Source organism: Cladophialophora psammophila (genome assembly GCF_000585535.1).
Source record: "Cladophialophora psammophila CBS 110553 chromosome Unknown aczJe-supercont1.27, whole genome shotgun sequence".
Taxonomy (NCBI): Eukaryota; Fungi; Ascomycota; class Eurotiomycetes; order Chaetothyriales; family Herpotrichiellaceae; genus Cladophialophora; species Cladophialophora psammophila.
The window spans coordinates 213,741-227,405 of NW_006912948.1; the positions used below are offsets into that span (position 1 = coordinate 213,741).

A 13,665-nucleotide genomic window follows, 5' to 3' on the forward strand; every position below is an offset into this window, starting at 1 on the left:
CAGTTTTGGTAAGCTGGGGCTATTGTCTTTGGCCGCCGCCGCAGGTCAAGCTTTTAGCGGCAACCAGGACGAGCATCATAGCACTGCGCAGAGCAGGTATCGAAACCAACAATGCCAGCATCACCCCGGATGTCCTCAGTCCGGGCCCGCAGGTCGAGAGGCGTCGTCTGTCTGAGCCAGAAAACTGATGCGAACCGTGCCGGGGAGGGTTTTGTTCGTGCACTATATGGTTGGGCTCTCATTCATTTTGATATTGGCGGTCATTACGTGTTTTCCTTGCCTGTAGGGTATTCGAGAACAGCATGCAGCTCAAGAGTTGTTAGGATTAGTTTGTCTATTATTCCCGCTATTGAGAAGCTGGATGTGAGCAAAGGATATCAGCTTGGCTGACCTTCAGCAACAGAGTTATGTGCGTATGTTGACCCAATGCTTCCCTACGTTGGAGCCTGCTGCAGGATAGCCAGGAACACAGTGCCACTGCACCATGACCAACCAATAACAGTCTCTGTCGAGCCTTGCCAGGCAGAAACAATTCAATCTTCTTCAACGTCAGCATCACGCCTTGTGTGGATCGTCACACACCAGAACCTCCCGAAAGTGCAAATATCTCTTAGAGCAAGGCCCTATCAAATCACAAACCATATGCTGTCGTCAACGGGCGGCCTAACGGAACCTCGCTTGTATTATTTCGTGTCTCCACTCCACGAGCAGCATACTGGATTCGGCCTAGTCGAGGATGCCTCATCTGCAGATTATTCAGAGCTGACTCCTGCAACGAGCTTGACCCATATCGGATCTTCGAGAATTCGGCTGTGCCTGCCAATTGCTCGCGTCGATCGTTTCCTGAGTAGAACGGGACTTTAGTGTTCGAAGATGGGAGCCGCTACGGCTGTTGCAACAGAGCCATCCACGGGCCGAAGTTCACCGCAAAGACAAGCGAGGCTGAGCTGTACTTGGTCCTTTTAATTGCGCACTTGCCGAATCGACTCAGGATCAGGTGTCCTGGGCCCCGTTTCATAGCGATCTTCTACTCTGACAAAAGGATGCTGAGAGGATCGCTGGGACTTGAAGACTGGTTCTTGAAAAGCAGAGAGATATCTCGCTTCTTCGCCTCGGCCAAGAGTGCCAAACACCAGGTGCATACTCATTTTTCACTCTGGTTCCGAGTACGAGAATAATGGGGTACTGCGGGAAGCCGTCAAAAGGCTGCGACTATTGCCGCAAAAAGCGACTGAAGGTGATGTTCTCTGTGGTGCCCTGGCGGCAGATCCAAGGCACTAGTTGTCCAGCGGGTTGTGCTAATAAGGAAAGCAGTGCGATCAAAAGCGGCCAGGATGTGGACAGTGTCGAAATGCTTCTCGAGCCTGCCCGGGCTACCGCAACCAACTAGATCTCATGTTCCGTGATGAGAGCGATCGAGTGCAACAGAAATATCGAACCAATTCGGTACAGGATGCAGATGCAGATGCAGCCGCTGCCGCTGGTGTGCAAAGGGCCAGCGAGTCCAGCAGACACGATGCCATCGCAACTAGACCGTCCCTGGATCTTCAAACCAATGAGAGAGACTTGTCGCCAATTGTGGCTGACAACGAATGCAGCCAGATCTTGAAGCTTGGAAAACAGACCTCGCCGGACTGCCCTTACCGAGCACTGAGTCAAGCTCTTCCCGAGATCGCCACAGCCTTCTTCCTGACGCAATATATCCCTGGGAGCCATTTCGATTACCTCCCTCTTCTTTGCAGCACTGCAACTCCCACCTCCCTGCTTACAGGCGTTGTTGAGGCCGTTTCCATCGCAAGTCTTAGCCATGTGACCAGGAAACCCGCGTTGATGGCTCTAGCCCGACAAAGATATTCGCGGAGTCTTGTTGAAACAAACAAGGCACTGCAGGATCCGCATGCTTGCCGCGAGGATGGGACGCTAGCGTCGATACTGCTCCTTGCTCACTTCGAAACTCTTGCGAGCGACGACTCGATTGGGGTCGAAGATGTTGCATCAGCACACGCCAACACAAGACATTCGCCATCAGCGAGCTGGGACCGACATATCCAGGGCGCGGTATCACTCGTTGCCCTTCGCCCCAAACCTGATCTCGACTGCCCTCTGAGTGTCCGAATCCACCAACATGTCAACGCAACGGCCCGGTACAGCAGCATCCAACGATGCATCCGGTTGCCCGCCGAGATTTCGTCCTGGGGCTTTTCAATGGGCTTGCGCAGAGACCGAGAAGACCCGAATCGACGGTTTATGGTGGTCGTTGACGACTTCACAGAACTTCGCGCAAGCATCCGTGAAGGTTCTCTGACTGATCCCTTTGAAATCATCGAGCATGCGAAGTCCATCGACGCGCACACAGCGTTGGTCGCCAGAGGGTTCCCTTCGGCTTGGACGTATGATGTGGTGGTCTCCAACCGCCAGATGGACGGAGTTTACAAGAACAAATATCATCTCTACCCGAGTCATTACTCCGCGCAGCTGTGGAACGAGGTTCGGATGACCAGGTTAGCCCTCAATGAGATCATGTTCGCCTATGCCGAAAAAGCCTGTCGGCTTGACTCCCTCGACGGCAACATGGACGAGTTACTCACCGCATTACGTGCGCGGTGTGTCCGCGTCATTGAACAGATGGCGACCGAGATATGCCAGTCGACGACCGCGTTTCTGCAGAAGCCAGACTGTCTCTTTCCCTTTTCAGGAGCCCAGTCGTCGTCCAAGAGGTCGATTGCGAGCGCCTATTTCCTCATTTGGCCCCTGTTCAGCGCGGCTCGTGCTTCCAGGGTGGCGTCCGGGTCATTCAGAGAGTTTGTGATTGATAGACTGAATTTCATCGCGAGGGACATAAATATTCCCCAGGCGCGAAAGGCGTCGCTGATGTTGGAACGGGGTATTGTTCACGAGGACTGGCTGCACATGCTGCATTTATTTTGATCTGCGTCTCGAAAAGCGTCTCGTCCTTCACACCGCCCCAACGAGTCACCATTGGATTTAGAGGTCGTCGCAATCAAGTTTCATTGTGAATTATTTTTTGCACACACGCACCACGTCAACTCTTCTCAGGATTTCGAGGCGCCGGTTGCCAGCGTTGAACAACGCCCCCCTCTCACGAGCCACCTTCCACATGAGCGAGGATGGAGTTCGTCCCTACAACTAGGAGTACGGAGCCCACAGTAGGTGCTCCATATGTGCTTCCGTCCGAGCCGGATAGGTGGGAAATGGCAAATGGCAAACGACACATGGCACATGGAACATGTCTCACGTCACCCGCCAACGGTCGTGAAGGCCACTCATCCCTACCCGGAGTCATCGTCGTTAGTGGTGGGGTGTACGAAGTACCGAGAATGGATTCATTTCGCTACGTAGGGGACACCTCCGACACTCCCAAAGGAAGACAAAAATGAAAAATAAATGCCCCAGCCAGGACGGCTAGTCATGCGAGTACGAGGTACGGAGCACTGGGGACAGGAGTACGGAGTGCAGGACCACGTACCTAGCCTTGCCCCTTCGGTTACGAGAACGAGAACGAGGACGTGTCCGAGTGCGGGTATGGAGTGGGAGAGCCTCGTGTACCTTCTTGTTACACAGGAGTAGCGCGGTCCGATGAATATTAGCACACCCCCTACGGAGCCTTATGTGGAGCATCTAACAGTTTTGACTACCCGGTAATACAGTACTTGTACATACCCAGGGCACGAGCCGGGGGCGTTTTCATTTCTGGGAAAATCGGGTCTCTACCAATGGTGGTGGTGTCATGTATCATGCCATGTATCAACTATTTCGTGGCTGACTGCCGCGTCTTTATTCTCGGTCCTATCCCGTCTACCCTCGTAGAGCACGGCCCGTTACCGGCACATGGGATCTCGTGCCGAGTAAAGAGGACGAGGTCAGTAAGTAAGTGAATGTGTCAGTGAGCCGAAGAGTGAGTGAGGTCGGTGGTGATGTGATCTCGCATCGCTTCGCGTCCGCTTGGCTTCGCTACCATGAGTAGGTACCCAACCCGCTAAGGACCTAAATAGCTCAATAAGTACTTCTTAGGCTGCGTGCTGTACTGGCTAGGGGTACTTGGACAGGAAGGCCCCTTGCATGAAATTTCCATTAGGTAGAGCAGTAAAGATGATTGATCTCCCCTGGCGCCGGGACTACTTCCTTTGCGCCTCCTATCTACCTAGGTACATAATATGTATGTGCTTGTGTGCATGTACGCTGAACTTAGAATCGCGTTGGTGTTGAGTAGTACATGGAGACGAAGGGATTCTCAAAAAGGCCAAATGGGATGGGGGAAAGGAAGGGCGATGTAGCGGCGTTGGTGCGCTTGCTGTCGTGTGTGTATATATATATATATATATACACATGAAATAGACATGGAAAGATTGATAGAGGGACGTGATTTGCTGTGGTGATTCTATCACTGCTACTGTATACATATATATACACAAATATACATACATATTCTTGCACTGGTGCGGTGGATGGGTGTCGAGGCCGCTGGTCGAATTTGGTACCCCCCGGCAATATTCTCGAGTTTAAGGCTGTGGTCGAGCTGACTGTTTGCGCGGAACGCTCCAGGCGTCAAAGGTCGTGCTCCTTGTATGCGTCTCGCTCTCCCTTCGGGGATGTGATGGGGATGATGTCGTCCAATAAAGCACTGGGACTTCTTGATCGGTCGTCGATCATTCGTCCAGGGGCGTGAACATGTCATTGCTTCCCGTCTTCGTCCGCCAAGTGAGTCCACAGGACCGAGCCGCCCGTGATGCCTCGCAGTTTCAGCGGATTGGTCTTGTCCAGCCTGGCGACCTTTTTGCAGTCATCATCATCGTCGATCTCAGCCGTCGACACGTTGCCCACGATGTGCAGGAACCCACAGCGCTGGTAGAACGGCTCCGTGCCCTTGGCTCCGATTACCACTGCCGGCAGGCTGTCTCGCCTGGCCCGCTCCAGACCCCAGGCAACCAGTTCCTGGCCAATGCCCCGGCGTTGGTAGGCCGGGTCGACGGCCAGCGTCGACAGTTCCCAGTGGTTGGCACGAGAGGGGGGGTCGGTGAAGAACCGAGCTGAAAACGGTTCGATGCGACGTGCAAAGTTCCATTTGTTCAGCGGGTTAGGGTCGGAGAGTGACGACACGGGTACGGCGCGGTTGGGGATGAGAAGGCGGTAGAAAGTATAGAAGATTCCAATGGATGGAGAGACCAATCTCCCTAGTCGTATATTATCGCATCGGTCAGCGCGGTTCCGCATCAGACGAATACATACACATAGACGCATGATCTGCCCTGGACATGATGAATATCATCTTTGAGGGGCCAGCCTTGCACGGGATTCACTTCGCAAGATGGCTTGTCTCACATTTGTATATGGTCTCTTTTGTCCTCGAAAAGAGCGAGAGGAGTCACGAGCCGTTGTTCGGCTGATGATTTGAAGCAAGAAATGAAAGGCTTTCAGAAGCATGAGCACTCACTTGGATCCCACCATCTCACCAGACCCCAGAGTCGATCTGACCCTTTGCCCTCACGAGCCCATTCCGCAGTGCCGGTAATGACCTCCCCGGACTTTTGCGCCGGGTCCTTATCATAACTGACGACCCATATTTTGTTGTAATCCCACCAGCTCTTGATGACTTTCTGCTTCCACACAAAGACATAGTCGTCCGGGAATTGTTTGCGGTAGGGAAAGATGCGATCGTTCAGTTCCTCATTGTAAAAACTGGCGGCCAGGATCTTGGAGATGGCATCCAAATCCGAGAACGTGGCTAGGCGGAGAGGCATGTCGGTTGGGGGCCCTTTACTCTCCCTTCGGCAGAATGACACAGCAAAAATAGTGGAAGCAAAGACAGATGATCAGTCCCCCTGTGAGCAGCGGCACGGCTAAACAGTTCTCGAGTGGCAAGTATTGTACTCGGTACCGAATGCAACGACGATCCTTGTATCCAAGCGAAGATATTCAGGGCGAGTGATCGGTTGGAAAGCCGTGGTACTCCGTAACGTACTTGGTATGCTGTAACCTGTCTGCTGGTTCCTGTAGATCTGCAACGTGGGAGTAAGCACTCAAAAGCGCCCCTCGAGTGTCGGTTCCGTTTCTGTGGTTCCCTACGTAGGACTTTGGCCCCTTGGATCGTGGATAGCACATGCACGTGGGAAAGGATTTACCCTGAAGATGAATTTCAAAAAGAAAAAAAAAAAGGGGGCCAAGGGAAAGATCCTGCTGACAACGTGGGACACGAACTACGGAGTCAGGTACCGAGTCCCTCGTACTGGGTACAGGAATTAACTAAGTACTTAAGTACATAGTCAGGTTAGCGTAGCGCGAGATAGGGGGAAAACCAGGTACTGGGTACCCACTACTCGGTCCCTGGATCGGGATGATCTTCAAGTCAAGCAATTTGTGTGCTATGGCATTAACTTTCCGTGCCGGTGGCAACAATTAGGACTGTAATAGAGGATCCGGCCTTATGAGGCAGGCAGGTTCGCTTGGACGAAAGAGTCGAGACCAAACCCACTTATCCACGGCAAAGAGCAAAGTACGAGACTTCGTGGACGGGTATAATATTTAGGGAATACTTAATTGTAGACGGGCTCGGGTTCAGCATTGATCGGGAAAAGCGTCAGGCACAACATGGCACGTTCGAGAGCCGATGAGCACGGTGGAAGTTGGGGCAAAGCACAGACTGCAGGCTACAGGGCCATGGGAAAGAAGAAAAAAAAAAACACGTAAGCGAGGTGAATAGTTCGAGGCAATTATCGTAGGCGAAGGACAACGTTGCTTGCGCAAGAGAGCAAGGGGGAAAAAAAAACGTGCGGGAAGGAAGCCAGGTTGGACCCAACTGGTGTTCGCCAACACCAGACAGTCCGAGTCAGAGAAATGTCGGGTTGTGCAACGTTGGTGTGCTCCGGAAAAAGATGCTGGACGCCTTGATAAGAAATGATCAGCACAAGAAGTGAGCACATTGGCCCGTGGGCTGTGGATAGACCAGAATGAGGAGACCATACAAGGTACCCAGTACCCAGTACCTCGTACATACCTAGGTGGGCATGAGGAGAAGGGAGAAGGAGGAGGTGGAGGCTTAGAAAGAGCTTCAACCGGGGGGATGAGCACAGACCCAGCAGGGACCCGGCACTCATCCACGCCCTGATGGAGGACCCAGACTCCCAGAAAGGACTCGGTAGGAGGCGATCCCTACGGCTTACTCCCGAAATTGCATGAATTTCAATCAATATCAATACCTGGGCCAACCATTGTTCCCGTTGAAAGGCGGTTTCCAAGTGTCTGTCCACATCGACGAGGTCGACAATTCATGGTTCGCCCAATCAAGAACAGAAAACGAGCGAGCAGATTTGGTCTAGTTCTGGTCGAAGAAGCGGTGTGAGGTGGCGTGCCAGTGCATTTTCGTGTTTCGCGGGATTCTCGACAAAAACTCAGATGGTGGTGTGAAGATGGATGTCATCCGTCCTGATTTGTCGCCGGTAGCGTAGGTGCGCATCTCGACTTGTAAGCAAGCGACTGGAAAGAGAAACAAGAGGCACAGATGGTGGCTTGACACTAGCCATTGCAAGCTTTTTGGCTGCGAAAACCCAGCCCCGCTGAGCCGCTGAAGTGCCGGGTCCTTGGGAGGAGGGGGGGAACCCGGTTGGGACAGCGCTAGTGAGGCTTGCAGCTTGCATGACTAGATGCAGCATTAGGTGCAGGGCGATGGAAGCAGCGTGGTGGGATGAAGAGATGAAGAGGCCTGAGGCCTGAGACCTGAGGCCCGAGGGTGGCCTGTACAAAGCCCTTGTACTGGGTAAGTACTCGGTAAGCTGTAGCGAAAGCAGTTCATCCCGGTGGTGTGGACAGGCCGAGGAAGGATCATCATCAGCCCAGCACAATCAATGATGGAGGGGGGTGTTTTGAGCGATAGGAAGCCCCTGCGTAACGGGCTCCTACTGTACACAATTCTATTCTCTAGAGAAAGATACTCTCACACACCCATAGCAGTTGTATAGAACTAGCACATTCTTTTCATGCATTTCGTGGCAAAGAACAGAACACGCCGCAACCGCCACAAAGGACCCAGTCAACCCAACCCCGGGGGTATCCGATCCATCGAATTTATCCTGATCAGGCCCAATGTGTATCCAAAAGTGTCCCTTGATAGCCCATAGCCAAAGCTGATTGATATAAACATTCCCAATGGGTCCCCTTTTAAATCTTGCAATACTTTGTACTGGCGTCTGTGATCCGCGTTGGCGTTGACATGTCAATCGATCCAATTGAAACAACGCCCCCCCCCTCCATCAGAGCAAGAGCAAGAGCAAAGCGTATCCAGCAGTGACTGCTTACGAGGGGCCTTGATTCTCGTAATGGACCCGCCACTGCATATCCTTGCGGATGATTTTGGCCTCGCTGTTCTGGCTCTCTTGAGACTGTCCAGATCGCGCATCAGGATCAACCGCCTTGCCCCAGTACGCCGTCGTGTTGTGCTGCACCTTGTCAGGCCGGAAGTTGGGGTTTTGGTCGGGACGGTCAATCTCATCCCCATCCATAGACCTCCTCTTGCTTCGGTTCATGCTGCTCTTGTTGGTCTTCAATGACTTGAGGGGGATGGTGGGTTGTTGCCCTGTGCCGCGTCCGCTCGTCTGCGAGAGGGTCGTGTCCATCCATGTACTGCCCATGCTCGTATTGAATTTTCGAAGCCCACGGTTCAGGGCCGGCAACGCCGCCGAAGCGATTGCGAACAGGACCAACACCTGCCGGTAAATGGTCGGGGTCACGATCTCGACTCCCGGGTTGGAGGAATGCACCGTGACGTCGATGTAATGGGCATGCAGGCCGACCAGGGCAATGACTCTGGTTTAGACGTGAGCGCGGGCCAGTGTCAGGCCACTGTGAGTCTCAACTTACGCCAATCTGGGTGCAAAAGTAAGGAGGACAGATACTTTGCGATCCGTGCTCATGTGAAGCGGCAATACCACGGCCAACGACAACAAGAAGATGAGGACTTCGGTGACTCCGTCGACGACGGCGACGGCGCTCCATCGCTTGGTCTGAGTGAATTAGTGGGCCAAAGTTCAAGGACCGATATACAAAGGCGGAGAGAGGACCTACCAGGGTTGGGCAAAAGTCGGTACGATATCCAAGCTGTTGGAGCGAGTCGCAATCGATGGTCACTGCCAGGATGGCCCCCAAGCACCACAGACCACAAACCACCGTCATGGTATCGCAGAGCGTCCGATGCCTTTTCATGTTGATGCTGAACAATTTTCGACACAGGAGAATCACACAACTTTTGGTGAGGAAGAGCGTAACCAAGAACAAAACGACCGAGGCGAGCAACAGCTGTCATTCCGGTCAGCGGATTCTCACCTGGGACAAGAGCCATCGCAACATACTCTTCCCATTGAACTGGCATCGGATGCCCCAACATCCACATATGACTTTCCCAGCCCGTGGGACACGGCAATCCAGACTAGAACACTATGTATCAATCCCACCACCTGGGGACGTTGTCAGTACTCGATTCGCCCTTCGAACAAGACCCCACAGCCTGTACATACTGACACGGCCACAGCCAAGCCATCATCCAGCCCGATGTTCTTGTTGGTAAAGGTGCCGCGAAGGGCCAGAAGCATAGGGATATAGGCGGCGCATATGATGGACACGACAAGAATGACACCACGATGATCCTCGTCCGTTATAAGAAAGTACCGGTTGCCCGCTACGGTCGGGTCGGCGGTGGAGGAGCCTGAGTCTGCCATGGTTGCCGCTGGGCTGGCAAGAGAAGTTCTAGAGAAGCGGCATCGACGACATTCAAAAAGGCGCCGCACCAGAGGGATCCCTTTTCGGGGGCAAGAACTTGATCCGGGACCTTTAAATCACGCCGTTCCTCCTTAGGATAAGGGACAAGCAACGGCAACGCAAGCCTGAGGGGGGATTGAAACGGCAAAAAACTCTGTTTGCGCACTTGCAGGACTCTACTTTACGCGATACGGGAGTGGTTTTGGACCAGGGTACCGTGTAGGGCAATTGGGACCACTGGGCTCCCGAGGACGAACTTAGTGTTCTTTCTTCTTCACCCAACTTTGGGAAGCGATGCCATGGGCCTGGGAGACTTCGCTTTGGATCGCTAAGGCGTGCCCAAGAGATGTGAGGAGTAGACGGATGACCGGGCAGAAGGTTATTGGCAGGTGGAAATGGCCTCTGACAAGCTAGAGGCAAGAGTGGACGTCGAATGAGCGCTACTGGGTAGATGAGCGCTGAATGGCCATCGGGGAGGAGGAAGTGTCAGTGGGCGTCGATGTGGCCCGGATGGAGACCACTTGCTGGGTGGCTTGATGACTTTAGGTGGTTCTGGCTGCGAGTGGATGGCTTCGGGCGCCATTAAACCACTTGCCGTAGTGATCGGCGCACCGGCCCGACACTAAGGACGCCCCCAGCCTGTCTAAAACAGCAAGGATGGGCACTGCTCCACCTCGTGCCTTGGGAGCTTTAAGGTGCTTTAGGTGCTTCAAGGCGTGTTTTGGTGGTGTCTGTTCCCCCCCAATCCCCCCCCTTTGCTCCGTCTATTCGCTCCCCTTCGCCCTCCCTCTTCCACGTATGCCGTCTCGTACCAACTTCCCCCCACTTCTTTATCTAACCACATCGTCAATGTACCAGCTACTCGGCCTGTCCCTAACTTGGTATCCCTTCCCAATACCCACTGCCACCGTCGATAAGCATCGTTGCTCGATAGCTTCCATCATCGGGCCACTTTCCATCCAAGGTTCCCACTTTCTTCGTCTCCAGGGGGGGTCGCTTCATGGCATGCGAGCACCCTAAGGACCCTACATGCCACTTATGTACGTAGTCTCTGGCGACTTCTTCCCATGTGCAATAGGATGGGTCCAGGCTACAAGGACTTATTTACTGACTTACTGGACACTACTACTAGCGAGCAGTCAGAGGCAAGACCTTACCTACCTCGACCGTCGGCTTGCCACATGGGCTGTTAGCTGGAGCAGCTAGGAACTTCCCCAGTGCTTCTCGCTCTTCTTCCGATCCTGGAGTTTAAACCTCCAACCCAAAACTTGCAGACTCCCTTTCGTTTTCTTTCTCTGCTCACCTTTTCTTCTACATTATCCCCCCCCCCTTCAATCGCCTCAGTCTTTCTTCTTCCGGGGGTTCCTGTCTTTTTTGGTTGATTTGCTCTGCTTGACCCTGTGTTTGGTTGCTCGATTGCCAACATGAGCAAGAACGCTGAAGTTGCGGCCCTCGGCGAGGTGGTCCCAGAGAGCGCGAGCGACGATGTTGTCCTCGGCGAGAAGCAGGGGACCTCGAGGGATGTGGAGGACATGAAGCGTATGGGCAAAGAACAACTGTTCAAGGTAACTCCCTCTTTGCGCCACCCAGTCGCCAGAGAAATGTGTTAACAACCGCCTTTTACAGCGTAACTTTGGTTTTTTGTCCATCTTCGGCTTCGCCATGATTCTGATGAACACCTGGCAAGCGCTGCTCGGGTCAGTCTGCAACAATGTCGCTATGAACTTCTTGTCGAACGTCAAGCTGACTGCGACTCCTATAGAACCATTGCCTTTGGTCTCGGTAATGGTGGAACAGCGGGTCTGATATATCTGTACATCGTCGTCGTGATTTTCTTCACTCTGGTCAACATTTCCATGGCTGAAATGGCCTCTATGGCTCCGACAGCTGGTAGGCTCAGACCTTCGCAGCCGCGCTTCCACTGTCCATGCTAACCCATCTGGATAGGTGGTCAATATCATTGGATTTCCGAGTTTGCGCCTCGAAGCCAGCAGAGGCTCCTGTCCTTCATCGTTGGCTGGCTTTGTACTCTTGGCTGGCAGAGCGGTGTTGCAATTGGATGCTTTTTGGCGGCCACCGAAATCCAAGGCCTCATTGTCCTCAACAACGACAGTTACGTCTACGAGCGATGGCACGGAACTCTGCTCACCATTGCTATTGTGCTCTTTATCGCTTTTTTCAACACTTTCCTCGCCAAGCATCTGCCCCTGGTCGAGGGTATGGTTCTCTGCCTGCACATTGGCGGCTTCATCTGCATCCTTGTTCCGCTGTGGGTTCTTGGCCCTCGTGGCAACTCACATGAGATCTGGACTGTGTTCCAGGATGGCGGGGGTTGGGGTTCAAGTATGATCCAAATTCCTACGTATTTATAGGCAATCATTGACAAACCTCCCCAGCTGGTCTCGCAACCCTCGTCGGTATTATCACCCCCGCCACTGCTTTCCTTGGTGCCGATGCAGCCGTGCACATGGCCGAGGAGTTGAGGAACGCTTCCAAGACTCTTCCGAGGGTTATGCTATGGACTTCTATCGTCAATGGTGCCCTCGGTTTCATTATGCTTATGTAAGCCCTGTGCAATCCATCAAGTCTGCGTTAATCTCTTACTAACATGCATCATAGTACTTTTTGCTGTAAGAAACCACTCTCCAGCCTAGCTTGTGATATGAAGCTCTGGCTTTATTTTCTGCAGTTCTTGTCACTAACATGATTTTAGATACCCTTGGCGACTTGAACAGTGTACTCTCGACGCCGACCGGCTACCCCTTTATTCAAGTCTTTTACAATGCCACCGGGTCCAAAGGCGGTGCCACGGCCATGTCGTGCATCCTGGTTCTGTCGGCTGTTGCCAACGGTATGACCAACATGGCCACCGCATCCCGCCAACTCTTCGCTTTCGCTCGCGACAAGGGTTTACCTTTCCATACCTGGTTCGCTAAGGTCGGAAGCCGGTTTGAAATTCCAATCAACGGTGAGTTTTGGCCGTCCCTCCCTCTTTCTCACAACAACTAATACATGCTTCAGCCGTTCTTTTCACCGTCTGCTTCTCGGTCCTCTTCTCCCTCGTCAACATCGGCTCGACCGTCGCCTTCAACCAAATCCTGTCGCTCGGTGTCGCAGCTCTGTTGTCCTCGTATTTCATCTCCATCGCCTGCGTTACCTGGCGTCGGGTCTGCAATCAACCGCTCCTCGACCGCGTCTTTGACTTGGGGCGATTCGGCATTCCCATCAACTTGGCTGCTCTGGCATTCCTCGCCTTGGCCTTTACCATGAGTTTCTTCCCTGGGGCCGCCCATCCGACCCCGCAAACCATGAACTGGTCTTCTCTGGCATACGGATCGGTGATCATCATCGGAGGAGTCTACTACGTGTTCTGGGCACGACACCAATACGTCGGACCTGTGGAATACGTTCGCAAGAGCGCTTAAAAATTGCTTGGTTTTTTGGTTTTTTGGTTTTTTTGGTTTTTTTGGTTTTTCTTCTAGAAATGGTGAAATATGGTTGGCCATCTGAGTGTCCCATATTTTTCCGCAAGGTTGGGACTACTTGTATAGTTGACTATTTCTCTCTCACCTGCCCAAAGAAAAAAAACCAATCCGAAAAACCCACTTTGTTCATGGGAAAACTGGATGGAGTCCGGCAGCCTTTTTCGCATGGGGTTTTGTTTCCCCAGCAGTTACACCAAACCACAGCCCTATTACCTACCTAGGTTACCTAAACTAGAGACGATCATCGAACTTGGAACGAGGTGTACAGTACTCTCTCACACACACACATCTCACGTGCGCGCACTTACAGGACTCTGCGGACGGCGAAAAGTTTACACGCGAGACCAGTTGTGTGTCATGTCATGTCATGTGTCATACGATATATGAAATATGTCAAATATGCGAGAAAGTGTCA

The 13,665-nt window shown here is 52.8% G+C and overlaps 4 protein-coding genes across 4 annotated transcripts; 2 read left to right on the forward strand and 2 right to left on the reverse strand.

The window, feature by feature from the left end:
• Positions 1 to 1,395: 1,395 nt before the first annotated feature.
• Positions 1,396 to 2,928, forward strand: A1O5_11649 (uncharacterized protein; the record flags this gene model as incomplete). Its single annotated transcript, XM_007752221.1, has 1 exon — positions 1,396 to 2,928. The coding sequence occupies one exon, from the start codon at positions 1,396 to 1,398 to the stop codon at positions 2,926 to 2,928; it is 1,533 nt and encodes a 510-aa protein (XP_007750411.1).
• Positions 2,929 to 4,692: 1,764 nt separating this feature from the next.
• Positions 4,693 to 5,759, reverse strand: A1O5_11650 (uncharacterized protein; the record flags this gene model as incomplete). The annotated part of the gene is made up of 2 exons (XM_007752222.1): positions 4,693 to 5,192; positions 5,453 to 5,759. The coding sequence occupies 2 exons, from the start codon at positions 5,757 to 5,759 to the stop codon at positions 4,693 to 4,695; spliced, it is 807 nt and encodes a 268-aa protein (XP_007750412.1).
• Positions 5,760 to 8,306: 2,547 nt separating this feature from the next.
• Positions 8,307 to 9,725, reverse strand: A1O5_11651 (uncharacterized protein; the record flags this gene model as incomplete). Its single annotated transcript, XM_007752223.1, has 5 exons — positions 8,307 to 8,817; positions 8,872 to 9,014; positions 9,076 to 9,306; positions 9,360 to 9,464; positions 9,525 to 9,725. 5 exons carry the CDS (start codon positions 9,723 to 9,725, stop codon positions 8,307 to 8,309), a joined length of 1,191 nt encoding a protein of 396 aa, XP_007750413.1.
• A 1,464-nt stretch (positions 9,726 to 11,189) lies between these two features.
• On the forward strand, positions 11,190 to 13,190 carry A1O5_11652 (uncharacterized protein; the record flags this gene model as incomplete). Its single annotated transcript, XM_007752224.1, has 8 exons — positions 11,190 to 11,330; positions 11,392 to 11,462; positions 11,528 to 11,655; positions 11,713 to 12,108; positions 12,162 to 12,327; positions 12,385 to 12,395; positions 12,479 to 12,733; positions 12,787 to 13,190. The coding sequence occupies 8 exons, from the start codon at positions 11,190 to 11,192 to the stop codon at positions 13,188 to 13,190; spliced, it is 1,572 nt and encodes a 523-aa protein (XP_007750414.1).
• Between the last annotated feature and the right edge of the window lie 475 nt (positions 13,191 to 13,665).